Source organism: Anomaloglossus baeobatrachus, chromosome 2, assembly GCF_048569485.1.
Source record: "Anomaloglossus baeobatrachus isolate aAnoBae1 chromosome 2, aAnoBae1.hap1, whole genome shotgun sequence".
In the NCBI taxonomy this organism is placed as follows: domain Eukaryota; kingdom Metazoa; phylum Chordata; class Amphibia; order Anura; family Aromobatidae; genus Anomaloglossus; species Anomaloglossus baeobatrachus.
This window is the reverse complement of record NC_134354.1, coordinates 492,547,186-492,561,147: the sequence shown is the minus strand read 5'-3', so window position 1 is coordinate 492,561,147 and position 13,962 is coordinate 492,547,186. Positions and strand designations below refer to the sequence as shown.

Genomic DNA, 13,962 nt, shown 5'->3' with positions numbered 1-13,962 from the left:
AGACTGCAAGAAAAAGCCTGAGGGGCTGCATGTGGCCCATGGGCCGCTTGTTTGCGACCCCTGATCTAGTAAATTCAGAACTGCCCTACTGTCACGCTCCCTCGTGCCTGTGCCATGCTCCCCGGTGCCCATGCCACGCTCCCTGGCTCCCCTGCCACGCTCCCCAGCTCCTCTGCCACGCTCCCCCACTCCCGGACCTCGCTTCCCCGCTCCCGTGCCACGCTCACCGGTCCCCCGCTCCTCAGCCTCCATGCTCCCTCACCTGCATCCTCCAGGCAACCCGGTCCCCGGTCCCGGCGCCCGTCTGCTGTCCTGAGCCGGCCCGGCATTCCTGCCTCCTGCACACCGCATCCTGCTCTGGCTTCTGGCACCCGGGCCTCGCGCATGCACATTAGGGTACTTGTACATACCGTACTTGTAAATACAGTACAATATACCTCATGTACTGATCTTTGCTATGCACTTCTACCTAATTAGACACTTGCAAATACACAGTCAGGCAGCAGCTATTTATTATCTATGATCTGCACGTAAAAAATTGAAAGGGAAAAATTATATCCCATACACTTAGTTTACTTCATTTAGGGTCTAGACAATATTTTTTGGGGTTAAAAATAGTTACTACTTTTATATAAACTTAACCAGCACATGTCTGTCCCCAACTATACTGCAGCTTCTGTATTTTAATATTGTGTATTTTTTTTATCATGTTAATTAATAAAAGCAAATTTTTAGACCCAATACTTTTTTTGGAAATTTACTTGCAACATTGGGAACGTGTAGAAAAGATCTGGGATTAGATTTTGATCCAGACACGCTTGAATCTGATCGAGAGCATGTCCAGAGGGAGTCAGCCAGTTCTAAAACACAAAGGTGGATTTACAAAATACTAACAAAATAATAAAAAATAAAATTTAGACTTAGGTGCAAAACAGTAACAATGCAGTGACATGACAAAAATCTGTTGAACTAATCATATGCTAAATATTTGCAAGTCAATTTTATGGATGAAATAGCCAAGATGATTTTCTACAAAATGAAGGTAGTCTCAGAGTCAGAGCTGTAGTGGATGGTGAGATATGGAGCCTGAAAGTCAAAAGTTCAAAACATTGTTACCCTTTTGCTCGTCGGTGTAAACCAAGCGAATATTGTATACCAATCTACTAAGCTCTCCTGCTGTATAACATGTTACCCACATCTTACACTATATTTTCATGTTGGCAGGTTCTTGTTAAGTGAATACACTGTGTGCAGAATTATTAGGCAAATTAGTATTTTGATCACATGATACTTTTTATACATGTTGTCCTACTCCAACCTGTATAGGCTTGAGAGCCAACTACCAATTAAGTAAATCAGGTGATGTGCATCTCTGTAATGAGGAGGGGTGTGGTGTAATGACATCAACACCCTATATGAGGTGTGCTTAATTATTAGGCAACTTCCTTTTATTTTGGCAAAATGGATCAGAAGAGAGATTTGATGAGCTCTGAAAAGTCCAAAATTGTGAGATGTCTTGCAGAGGGATGCAGCAGTCTTGAAATTGCCAAACTTTTGAAGCGTGATCACCGAATAATCAAGCGTTTCATGGCAAATAGCCAACTTGGTCGCAAGAAGCGTGTTGGGCAAAAAAGGCACAAAATAACTGCCAATGAATTGAGGAAAATAAAGCGTGAAGATGCCAAGATGCCATTTGCCACCAGTTTGGCCATATTTCAGAGCTGCAACGTTACTGGAGTATCAAAAAGCACAAGGTGTGCCATACTCAGGGACATGGCCAAGGTAAGGAAGGCTGAAAAACGACCACCTTTGAACAGGAAACATAAGATAAAACATCAAGACTGGACCAAGAAATATCTTAAGACTGACTGTTCAAAGGTTTTATGGTCTGATGAAATGAGAGTAAAGGGGGCTTTACACGCTACGATATCGTTAATGTTTTGTCGTCGGGGTCAAGTTGTTAGTGACGCACATCCGGCGTCATTAACGATATCGCAGCGTGTGACACTGACCAGCGACCTTAAGCGACCTCAAATATGGTGAAAATCGTTCACCATGGAGAGGTCATCCCAAACTCAAAAATCGGTAAGGGTTGTTTATCCAGGTGGTTCATCGCTCATGCGGCAGCACACATCGCTGTGTGTGACACCGCAGGAGCGAGGAACGTCTCCTTACCTGCCGCCGGCCCCAATACGGAAGGAAGGAGGTGGGCGGGATGTTATGTCCTGCTCATCTCCGCCCCTCCGCTTTGATTGGCCAGCCGCTTAGTGACGTTGCGGTGAAGTCGCTGTGATGCCGAACGTCCCTCCCCCTTGAAGGAGGGATTGTTCGGCAGTCACAGCGCCACCGCCGATCAGGTAAGTATGTGTGACGCTGCCGTAGCGATAATGTTTGCTACGGCAGCGATCACAAACAATCGCATGCGGGACGGGGGCGGGTACTTACACGCTCGCTATCGCTACAAATTGCTAGCGATATCGCTACCGTGTAAAGCCCCCTTTACTCTTGATGGGCCAGATGGATGGGCCAGAGGCTGGATCAGTAAAGGGCAGAGAGCTCCACTCCGACTCAGATGGCAGAAAGATGGAGGTGGGGTACTGGTATGGGCTGGTATCATCAAATATTAACTTGTGGGACCTTTTCGGGTTGAGGATGGAGTGAAGCTCAACTCCCAGACCTACTGCCAGTTTCTGGAAGACAACTTCTTCAAGCAGTGGTACAGGAAGAAGTTGGTATCGTTTAAGAAAAACATGATTTTCATGCAGGACAATGGTCCATCACATGCATCCAACTACTCCACAGCGTGGCTGGCCAGTAAAGGTCTAAAAGATGAAGAAATAGTGACATGGCCCCCTTGTTCACCTGATCTGAAACCCATAGAGAACCTGTAGTCCCTCATAAAATGTAAGATCTACAGGGAGGGAAAACAGTACACCTCTCGGAACAGTGTCTGGGAGGCTGTGGTGGCTGCTGCATGCAATGTTGATCGTAAACAGATCAAGCAACTCACTCTCCAAGGATCACTTTAGCACTTCTTCCTTTTCAACAACCTCTTGACATTTTCAACTTTTTACATGTTGCTATATAATCTAAAACTTTTTTTTTTTTTTAAAAAAAAGTGTAGCTAACCTTTATAGGTGAGTAATGAGTTAAATTGTGGGCTTAATCCCTTGATAGGTGTCATTATCGGCTCTATTATGTGATACACACTGGGCCCAGTCATTGCAGCCTCCAATGGACAGGCAATGTGGGGGATGCAGATCCCAGGTAATCAGACATCTAATAAAATGAAAGCGGCACATTACTACCAGTTTTATGATTTTATTAGAGAACTGCGCACCTTGCCATGCCCTTATCTAACCCTACTATACTAGATTAAAAGCCTTCTAAGTGCCTTTAATATATTGATAATTTGCAAGAATACAGGAAGGTTGAGCACAATTTCCATGCAAGTCAGCAAAATACAGTTACCCTTTAAACCACCCTGTAGACTATGAATAGACAACAGGCAATGGGCTGGTGACTTATTTAGATTAAACCTCAGAGGTAATGGAATTGACATTTCCCTTGGCATTGTGAGCCCTGTTAGTGATTCTGATTCTTCTGTACTTTGCACATGGACAATAGCAATAAGGAGTGGATTACCATATGACATAATGGCACCAGCTCACCTGTGACAAGTCTAAAATTAAACATGCTATAACGTATTATTATATAGTAAGCCAAACAATAAATTGTGCATGTCCTATTCTAGCATGCATGCCCACTAGCAGCAGGCTAGGGAGACTATTTCTTTATAAAGTAACTGAGTACATAACAGTCACAATGTCATGCAATAGGAAGACATCTGATCTACTCACCGATTTTAGCCAAAGAAGCTAGCAGAATCCATAGCGTGATCTCAAATGGCACCTGTACATGGGGGTAGTCAAGTGTGAAGACCGACAACCGCGTCTCCGCCAGGGTCACCCCATGTTGGGTGCTGGTCTCTGGATTAGAGGCAGAAGATGAACTAGATAACCGGGCTAGTGTAATGAGACAGATGGGCAAGGAGTACAGCAAGCATCGATTCATGTTGGATCACTAAATCCGTAGTAATAAGCATACAGATGTGCCCAGCTCACTGTATAAGGCAGGGTCACGTTGGCATTGGCACCATCCCAGGCACCGCTCATTGAATTAGTGCCAGCCTCGCAGGTAAAGAACTGATTCAAAGTCCTTCACTGACTTTCTGCCTTGTCTCTAGGAGTCACATAGTAGGAACAGGTGCCGAATACAGTATCCACCCATCAAGACTGGGACAGCCCAGCAACTCTGCCTAAACCCGCCTGCCTCATGAGGGCATCACAACATTTCTTACAGGTGCCTTTTGACTGAATGTGCTATAAGGGTTAATTCCTGTAGACATGGGAGGAGAGAACTCAGTTTCCTTGGCTTTGTAATGTTTTCTATTGGCGTGACATGCTAGGTGAAGCAATTGAGGTCCACTCATTCTCCACCCAGTGTCAGTTCTTCTGTAAAGTATGACAATATCACCATGTCTCCTGAGATCTGTCCTCATCTGCAGTGTGCCAACTATGGCAGTCAACACGCCCGCCTTGGTGACAAAAAAAATACTAGCAATGGTTCTTCCGATTGGTACCAGATTTTTAAGAATGCTTCCATATACATGGCTCCTGAACCACTAGTAGGATTTTGCGAATCGTGGTTCCCCACCAGTCCACTGGCAGACACAGACAGAAAAGGACCCCTGTGCAAGAACAATATGTGGGCCCTTTGGAGACCAAAAGCTCATCATAATGCACAATTCCACCTGCTTTAGAGGTGGTTTCACCATTGAGATGTCCGCCCCTGCACCAGACCCGTCATATAGATCCACCATGCCCAAGCTTCTCAGCACAATCCCTCTAACATGCATGAACACAGCACAAAGTTGTCATAGCTTCCAGCTCGCTCCGCAATTCCCGGTTACATGATCTATCAGACTTTCCCATGGTTCAGGCTGTTGTAACCGAGGAGTCTTCATAGCTTCCTTGTATGTGCTCCTTGTACAAGTGTCTAAACCAGCTCTCACTCCTGCGCCTCCCCCTGATCCTAGTAACCCTTCGCAATCCTTGACATATCAAAGCAAGCAGGTAGCAGTGCTGTTTCGCGAAACACCTGTGTAATGAACATTATTAAACGTATGCGGCATGGATTTTGAAGCAGATCCGCTGTAAAATCTAAGCAGTATTCAAAGATTATTTGAAGCAGTTTTGAATGTGATGACTTCTTCAAAATCCACATAAAAAAGCTCACTTTGAACATACCCTTCCCCTTCTGAAGCAAAATTTTGTGCCGCTGGGGGAGTCCGATACCCTCTTTTGTTCCCAAACAGATACAGGTCCTATTATTCCAAATCTTGCAGCTGTACAAGTTACTCTTGTGCCGGAGTTTGTTGGAGATCTCATAATCCTATATTCCAATTAGTGTAAATACTTTTAGATATTATCTCTCCATTTATAACAGAAAACGTAATTTGATCTTGGCTTATCTTTATGAGGCATGACCCCATCCACAACGTGCACAAATGTCCTGTTATGACATCTCCCAACTTTTGTGCTCTTGTCTAAGTGATTAATTTGTAAACCAGCTTTTATACTTTTTCTTCAAAAACATTTTTACAATGTACCCTATGTTATTTATATTTACTATTACTATTTAATTACTTACTACAGGACATATGCTAATTTTATTTCTGAGATTATGTTTGATAAAGGAAATCTGTCCCCAGGTTTTTGCTACCTCATCGAGAGCAGCATGATGTAGGCAAAGAGGCCCTGAATCCAATGATATATCACTTAGATTACTGGGTGCAGCCGTTTTGACACAATCCAAGCTTTTAGATTTTGCATGTAGCAGAGCCCATAAAGTTGCCCCCACCAGGCTTTCAGTGTACATTTCCTGCTAATCACAGAAGGGGATGAAGTCGGACTATAGCTCACAGGCTCCTCAGACCCACTAAAGATAAAGCTAAGAGGCTTAAACATTGCAGGTAAACAAAAACAGGCTTTATGAAAAGAGATGCAGGGTTGAACTCTTTGTTTTAACTCTTACAGCATGCTGTTGTGGTGCCCTGAGGCTTCAGTCACCACAGGGTATTGCATCTGACTTAAGGTGCAATACTCATCCCAGTTAAGGAAGAGGTTAACCACTGGTTTTCACTTACACAACACACACAGCTCAGGTGCTTTCCCACTGGAACTGGGCTAAAGGTGGTCACCATAACGGGTTTTTCCCAGCCACCAGTGAGTCATCAGGATGGTGGGGGCAGCACAGGGTAAGTGAGAGAACACTCAGTTTTTACCTCAGAATAGTCTGAGACTCAGAAGAACACGGTCGCTGTGGAGAGTACTTAAGAGCTTCCCCAGTTAAGACCGGGCAGACTGGAAGGAGCAGGAGACGATTAGTGGAGGAGCTGGATTACCGGTAGCTCCTGTGGGACGTAGGAGAAATACGGGTGCCGAGGGTAGAGCTTCATTGCTCCTTTGGAACTGGCGCTGTTCAGGGTGCAGAGCCCTAGCGTGGTGCATTCTTCAGATTGCACCACTAGCATCTGCTGGACAGGGGGATTTCATGTCTCTCTGGCCACCCCAAGATCCCAGAACACAGCAACATAGAGCCCGGAGTCATGATCACTGTCAAGCCCCAAGAGGACTCGCACTGCCTGCACACGGGGCTGGAACTTTAACACTAAACAGGGGTCCCCAAGCACTTCAGGTCACGGGGATCCACACTAAAAAACGCAAGAAGGAATTGCCCACAGACCACCGCACCAGTTCCGACCTTTGACATACCCAAGATTGTCTGGAGCCCATCACAGCGGAGACCGGTACCTCAGGGAAACCCACGAACTGTGACTAAAAGACTTTGAACTGCAACCCCTGTGTTAGCCCATCTTTTCTGGTGCCGTTGCCCCGCGCTTCAGCGCCAAAGCCACTACCACCACCATCACGCTCCCTGGAGCTTAGCTTCACCTGCGGGAAGCTGAACTATCCTAGCTGCGACACCATCCATCCCAGAAGACTGTGACCGCAGCGGCGGCTAATCCCTGGCTGCATACCGCAGGTGGCGTCATGAAACAACTACTACTCTCATTATCCCCAGTCCTCTCATCCCAACCTTCACCCCCTTTTTAGTGTACACCTCGGGGCTACGAAGCCGGGCAGGGCCACCAGTGACATCCCCCTGACCCGACATCACCGGCCCAGTGACGAGTAATTTAACCCCTGCCCCATGGGTGCTACACTGTCCTCAAATTACATAGCAGAAACCTGCTGACAGAGTCCCTTTAAATGGCCACAGTGTGAACATGCTTCTACCCGTTGCATGTATACCAACCTATAGTCTGGCTCATTTCTTTGGTTTTGTTGTGATTCCAACAGGAATGTGGCTCCCCCTTTTTGAGCCAGGCATTTCATTTATATAGCTTCCCATGGGCAGGTGTCTGTTGGACCCCGGTCCTTCTCTGCCCTTATCTACATAGAGGTCAGTTGACACAAAGTGAGGTTTTAATACCAGAGGTTAGGGCCATCCTAATTGGGGTACTGGGGTACACCATGTCACAGTGAGATGGCTTTTATACTTTTGTTTTAATAAAAAATACTGTTAAGTACCCTTTGTTATTTATATGTAGTATTACTATTTACTTACTGTAGGGTATATGCTCATTTTGTTTCTATCTGAGGACAGCACGGTGGCTCAGTGGTTAGCACTGCAGTCTTGCAGCACTGGGGTCCTGGGTTCAAATCCCACCAAGGACACCATCTGCAAGGAGTTTGAATGTTCTCCCCCTGTTTGCGTGGGTTTCCTCCGGGTACTCCAGTTTCCTCCCACACTCGAAAGACATACAGATAGGGACTCTAGATTGTGAGCCCCAATTGGGACAGTGTTGGGACATAATCTTTAATATATGTAAAGCGCTGTGGAATTAATAGCGCTATATAAATGAATACAATAATTATTATTATTATTATCTTAGGTTTTGTCTGTTAAATGGCCACAGTGTGACATGACCATTCTTGCCAGCTGCACCACTGGTCAGTGACTACTCGGTGAGCTCATCCCAGAGGCCCTGCCTGTATAAGTCAGTCCACATCCCTGTGCAAAGGATGACTGTCAGGAGTCCACTGGGACCTGTAATTCAGAGTAGCCAGTATAAAGCCTGTCCTTGGTAGCTTTTGTAAGAGCTGCCAGGCGATCACTGACACAAACACAACACAAACTAGTAAGTTTAAAATAACATAAAAGTAATTTTGGTACTATTCTCAGGTTTTTTTTTGCATTTAATCTTGAGACTTAAAGCACACCAATCACCAGGATTTTCCTATATAACCTAAAGCCAGTGCTATACTGGCACTATCATGCTGATTCTATACATACCTTTAGTTGTCAGCTAGGATCTATAGGTTTTGAAACACAAGCAAGTAAAGTTTGTAAAATCAGCAGCTTTTTGAGTTACAGCAGCTGATAGCTTGTGGTATTCATCAGCAGCTTGTTGAGTTACAGCAGCTGATAGCTTGTGGTATTCATAGTTTTCCCCTCCCCCTGTTATTTAGGCTAATTCTATTATACAATCGTTTTACTTTGCGACTAAAAGGACCTGTGCTGATGTCACAGTCATGTGACCATAAGGGGCGGGGCTTCAGACAACAGAAAAATGTTGCTTCCTGGTATAAGCTGTGTTGGCTGAGACCCTGCCCCTTCTGGTCAAATGGGTGTTACATTAGCACAGGCCTAGGAGACTGAGTAAGGACAACCCGTCCAAAACGCATCCTCCTAGCATGGCATAATGAACTTTTGAAAGGTTTTTCAATAAAGGACTTTTATTTTTAATCAAATGCACCGTGCTGGATCGACTTCTTTGAATCTTGGATACTAAGGGAGCGGGCTGACTCCAAATGGATCCCTGCATGGTGAAATGATGGTCTCCTAAAACAAAGAGGTGAGCTGGACACACCCTTGTATATGCTTCTGTTCATCCTCCATGATGTATACTACCTTTTACTCCTGATCTTCGCCATTAGCTACCTGCCTATATTAGTGATGTGCCTGTAATTAGCCAAACTCAATCTATTTAGCATATTTCTCAGTCTTTAGATACAAGCAATCTTGGAGGGATTCTCACCATACAACACTATATTTCTATTTTATACCTTTGTTTCACATAGATTTTATTTATTACTATGTAGTGATAAGCAAATATACTCCCCATAATTTGTTACTCACACAAATATTATGGTATTCGCAATATTCGTTACTCAACGAATGTTTTGGTATTTGTCTTCTGAGTTTCGGGACCCCTCCCCACATGTTTGATGCCTGATTTTTCAACCACTAAACATGTGGGGATTGCATGCTGATAACAGTAACGCCATAGCCATCTTTGATACTGGTATTACAGTGATTGAGAGGCACAGTAAAAAAAAAAAGAAAGACGTTCAGTCTTTAAAACAAGAGAATTGTATTTACTGCTTCCTGGTCTGATCATTAAAGTTCATGAATATGCACTGATTCCCCCACACACCTTCTGTAACAGTGTCCACCCTTATTGCCGGTGTCTGTGATTGGTTGCCCTCACACTAGCTGTCTGGATCAGGAAGTGAAGCATATATGTGGTGCCCTGAGGCTTCAGTTGCCACAAAGTATTGCATCTGTTTTAAGATTGTAATTCTCTCCCGGGTGAGAAGAGGTTAACCACTGGTTTGTTTCACTTACACTAAATCCTGAGCTCATAACTTACATAAAACACCCAGATAGTGAGCCAGTCACCACACACAGTAAACCAGGCTGGGGAAATGCCCCCAGCACTGCTGGGTCATTCCTGAGGTGGGGGCCGATCTTAATGAGTAAAAAGTCAACAGCTCAAGACAGAGAACAGAGCAGACAGCCTTGATAGCAGCATCTAGCAAGCTTGTCCTGGGACGGGAGGTAGATGGAGATAGTCCCAATGCCAGGGGCCAGAACACCGCAATGAGTCTGCAGGAGTGAGACTGAAAGAGGGCGAGAGACACAGGCAGCCGGTGGAGATGCTGGGACAAGAAGAGACATGGTAGCTGAGGTCGAGCCTAACTGTTCCCACAGTGCCAGCGCATTCGGGGTGCAGGACCCTCGGTTGGGGACACCTTCACGGACTCCAACAAATCTGCAGGGATGGGGATTTAATGTCCCATCGTCCACTACCCACTTTCCAGAGCACAGTGACATATAGGATCCGGGGTCAGGGCTACGGTAGGACCCCATGGCGAGGACCCACGTCACCTGCATACGAGGCAGGACACTTAACACCAACAGCGGGGTTCCCCATATTGCTTCAAGCTACGGGGAACCATGTGGTAGCGGAAGGAGGAAGGTCTCACACATTTCCACAGACAACGGTGATTTCCTCTGATTCACCAGGGACCGGCTGGACTCCATCCATGGCGGTGGAGAGCGGCACCTCCGGATTACCTTAAGAACTGGGAGTAAACGGAACTTTGAACCGCAGCCCCCTGTGTTGTGCTGGTCATTGCCGGCGCCGCTGCCCCGCGTTTCAGTGCCAGCAGCCGTCCCCATCTTCCTCATCCTCCCTGGGTTCGCTCCACCTGTGGGGAGCTGGACTATCTGAGCTGCGTTAACATCAGCCCCAGAGGAGAGCAACACCTCGCAGCGGCGGCTAATCCCTGGCCACACACCACGGGTGGCGCTGCAAAGCATCCCCCATTCCCATCCAACACCACTCCTGGGAGAGGATAAGTCGCATGAGGGGTTAGCGGCCGAGATCCCCAGTCACCACTGCCACCGGTGATACTCCCCAGGGACCTTCACCCTCCTTCCAACCACCTCTACACCGGACAACCTTGCACCCGCCTGTTTGTCATTTACATGTAGTCGACGGTGCCTCGAAGCCGGGTCAGGCCAGTCACAGCAGAACCCCACAAAACCACTGGCTTGGTGACAAGTAACCCCTTAGGCCCCGTGGGGCGCTACATAAAAATAATTGGAAAAAAAGGCTCAGAGTCCCCCGTATTTTGAACAAAACAAGAATGCCACGGAGACACCATCACATGTTTCTCAACGCTGGCAGGAAACTAGCCAGGTCTTTCACCGGGAAGGAACAACCACGGGAAGGGCAGTCTCCAGTCAAGGAAACCGCCTATGCCAAACATGGTATCCATCCACAGACAGCTGTTTCGGGGTATTTGCCCCTCATCAGTGTGGAGTAGGAAACTGGCTAGTGGGAGCAATGCCTAGTAGAAGACTACATAGGTAAGGATGGTTAACCTCGGGGAGATCAACATCCAACACCGCAGAGACACCATCAGATGTTTCTCAACGCAGTGACACTAGAACAAGGATCCCTGGGAAAATATGCAAGTTTCCTACTCCACACTGATGAGGGGCAAATACCCCAAAACAACTGTCTGTGGATAGATACCATGTTTGGCATAGACAGTTTCCTTGACTGGAGACTGCCCTTCCCGTGGTTGTTCCTTCCCGGTGAAAGACCTGGCTAGTTTCCTGCCTGTGTTGAGAAACATGTGATGGTGTCTCCGTGGCATTCTTCCCCGTATTTTGATACCCAGTGTAGATAAAGTAGACAACTACAGGCTGCAGATCCCAGCTGTGCACGTTATCTTAGCTGTGTATCAAAATACAAGGGACCCCCATGTGTTTTGTTTTTTAATTATTTAAATAATTTTAAAAAAAATGTCAATTCTCCCCCAGTTTTGATACCCAGCCAAGATAAAGCGGATATCTGGGGGCTGGTAATCTCAGGCTGGGGAAGCCCATGTGTCGCGGGCGGGGAGGAGGGTGTCAGCACACCGCGCTCACCCCTTCTGCTCGGGTCCGGCAGTTGCTCCTGGTGGCTCGAGCTGCGGGCCGGATCCCGGGGTGTCTCGAGCGACGCTCCTCGCCCGTGAGTGAAAAGGGGGGGGGGTGTTTGTTGGGATTATAGTTCGTGACGCCACCCACGGTTGTGGTGATGGCACCACCGCTGCTCAGTGTGAGGGTCCCGGGGATGGTGATGGGAGCAGCCAGGTGTTGTGTTGCCCCTCCGTGGGTAGGGGTTGGTGATCCCGGGGCCCGGTGAAGAGATGTGAAGTGTAGGGCCTGGAGGGCGCAGGGACGCGGGGGCAGCGCTATGCCTTGCGGCACTGTGGTACTCACTCAGCCTGAGACACGGACACAGTTTGTACGGTAAACCAACGGCTGGTAGGACGGTCCCACAGACGGTTGCACCTGCACTCCCGGTAGGTGACGGTGACGTCTCTCTTCCTTGCACCTGTTTGACTGATGGTAGCGGTGGATTCCCTCCGGTTACCCGCTCCCCGACTGCAATCTGGGCCGGAGGAGCTCTACACTTTGCCCGCAGGCGCTGGCCCTGGGGAAACTGGTGCCTTGGCGGTGGCGGTGTCTCCCCGGTAATGGTCGGGCTGTTGCCGTCAATCGGGACTTTGTTGCTGGGGGATCTGCGTCCCCTTCACTGACGGATTCGGCAAATTGGGCGACTCCTAGCCTTGCCGGGGTCCGAGAGGCCCCTGCCCTGGTGCTGACTGTCCTTCGGAACACTGCTCCAGACCACCGGGCACACAGCCAACGGGGTCCTTCCAGGAACTTCCAAACGGTCCCCCTCCGGACAGTCACCGCCGTCGCTGACCTTGCTGTTCTAGCCCTACACACAGCTGGGCTCTCAGGCTTCTCCTTCTCTCTGCTCTGTCACCACTTCTTGCTTTCCTCCTTCACTTTCACTTCTGGTTGTTTCCTCTAGCCCCTGCCTGGGCTACTCTGCTGTTCACTCCTTCATGTCCCTGACAGTTCTGCCTGATAACTTCCTGCCTCCAGAGTTGTGAGCTCCTTGGTGGGCGGAGCCAACCGCCTGGCCCACCCCCTGGTGTGCATCACAGACTCCTGGAGGGAGGCAACAAGGATTTCTGGTTAGCAGGTGTGCCTACCTGGAGTGTGGGGTGTAGTGGTGTTGTTATCTGTGTCCCCTGGCTTGCCCAGGGCGACACATTCCCCCTTAGCAAAATGCAGACCGTCCGCGGGCTGCCGTCCTACACCGGTTTTATTTTTCTGTAAAAAGGGGATAACAGGTTAAACATAACATAAGCATTTTCAATCAACTCTTCCCAAGACGGGAGGCACATTTTACTTTTAACGTTTCAACGGTGTACGGTCACGGTTTCCGCTCTCTCCCACCCAAGCAACCTGGCCCTGATGCTGCCCCTAAAACCCAGGCAGCACCCCTTGACCCACAGTCCAGCACAAGTCACCCGAGCGGGATCTGTCCTTCCCTCCAGAGGGTAGCCACCGGTTCCTTTGGTGGCTGGGCCCTGGCCTGCTCTGCTCAGGGCCCTCCCTCCAACCTGCCTCTCCGGAGGCGGCATTGCGGAAACGGTAACGGTACCCAACATATTTACAAGCCACTAACGTTTGTGATTGCCCTGCAGAGTTCACGGGCTTGTCCATGGATAGTTCCCATGCATTTTTAAACTTTTAACGGTCCCCACGGGGACAACGGTGCCGGCTCCTGCCGGTTGCTAATCACAGCTGACAATCAGGTGAAAACTCGGTTCAATCAGTGTTTTTCATTTTTCAAAACTTTCAACAAACTTTCAAACAAACACACAACACTCTTTTACATTTGCGGGCCCCTCTTACTCATAGAACGGTCTCCCTGTACCTAAGTGGGGGTCTACCTAGGTTGGAACGGGTGGACCTTCGGGGCCCGGTGTCAGTGGTGCTAGACAGTGGGGTAGAGGGAACAATCGGTTCCTCCTCCCTGCTATAGTGTGGGGCAGGCGGAGGTGCAGGGGGGCTGGGTACAGGTTCATCCCTGGGCACTGGCACTGGTTCTGGCTCACGGTTAACCGCTTCCACTACTTCTTCATCCACGGGTTGTGGGAACAGTATCACTGGAAGTATCACCGCGCCGTTCTG

The 13,962-nt window shown here is 48.0% G+C and overlaps 1 protein-coding gene across 1 annotated transcript in view; it reads right to left on the bottom strand.

Moving 5' to 3' along the window:
* LOC142291732 (sodium/hydrogen exchanger 2-like) overlaps positions 1 to 5,047 on the bottom strand; it is a 149,390-nt gene extending 144,343 nt beyond the window's left edge. The window contains exon 1 of the mRNA XM_075336481.1: positions 3,861 to 5,047. Coding sequence (XP_075192596.1) covers positions 3,861 to 4,074 — 214 coding nt within the window. The 5' untranslated portion in view covers positions 4,075 to 5,047. The remainder of the gene's footprint in view (positions 1 to 3,860) is intronic.
* Positions 5,048 to 13,962: the final 8,915 nt, after the last annotated feature.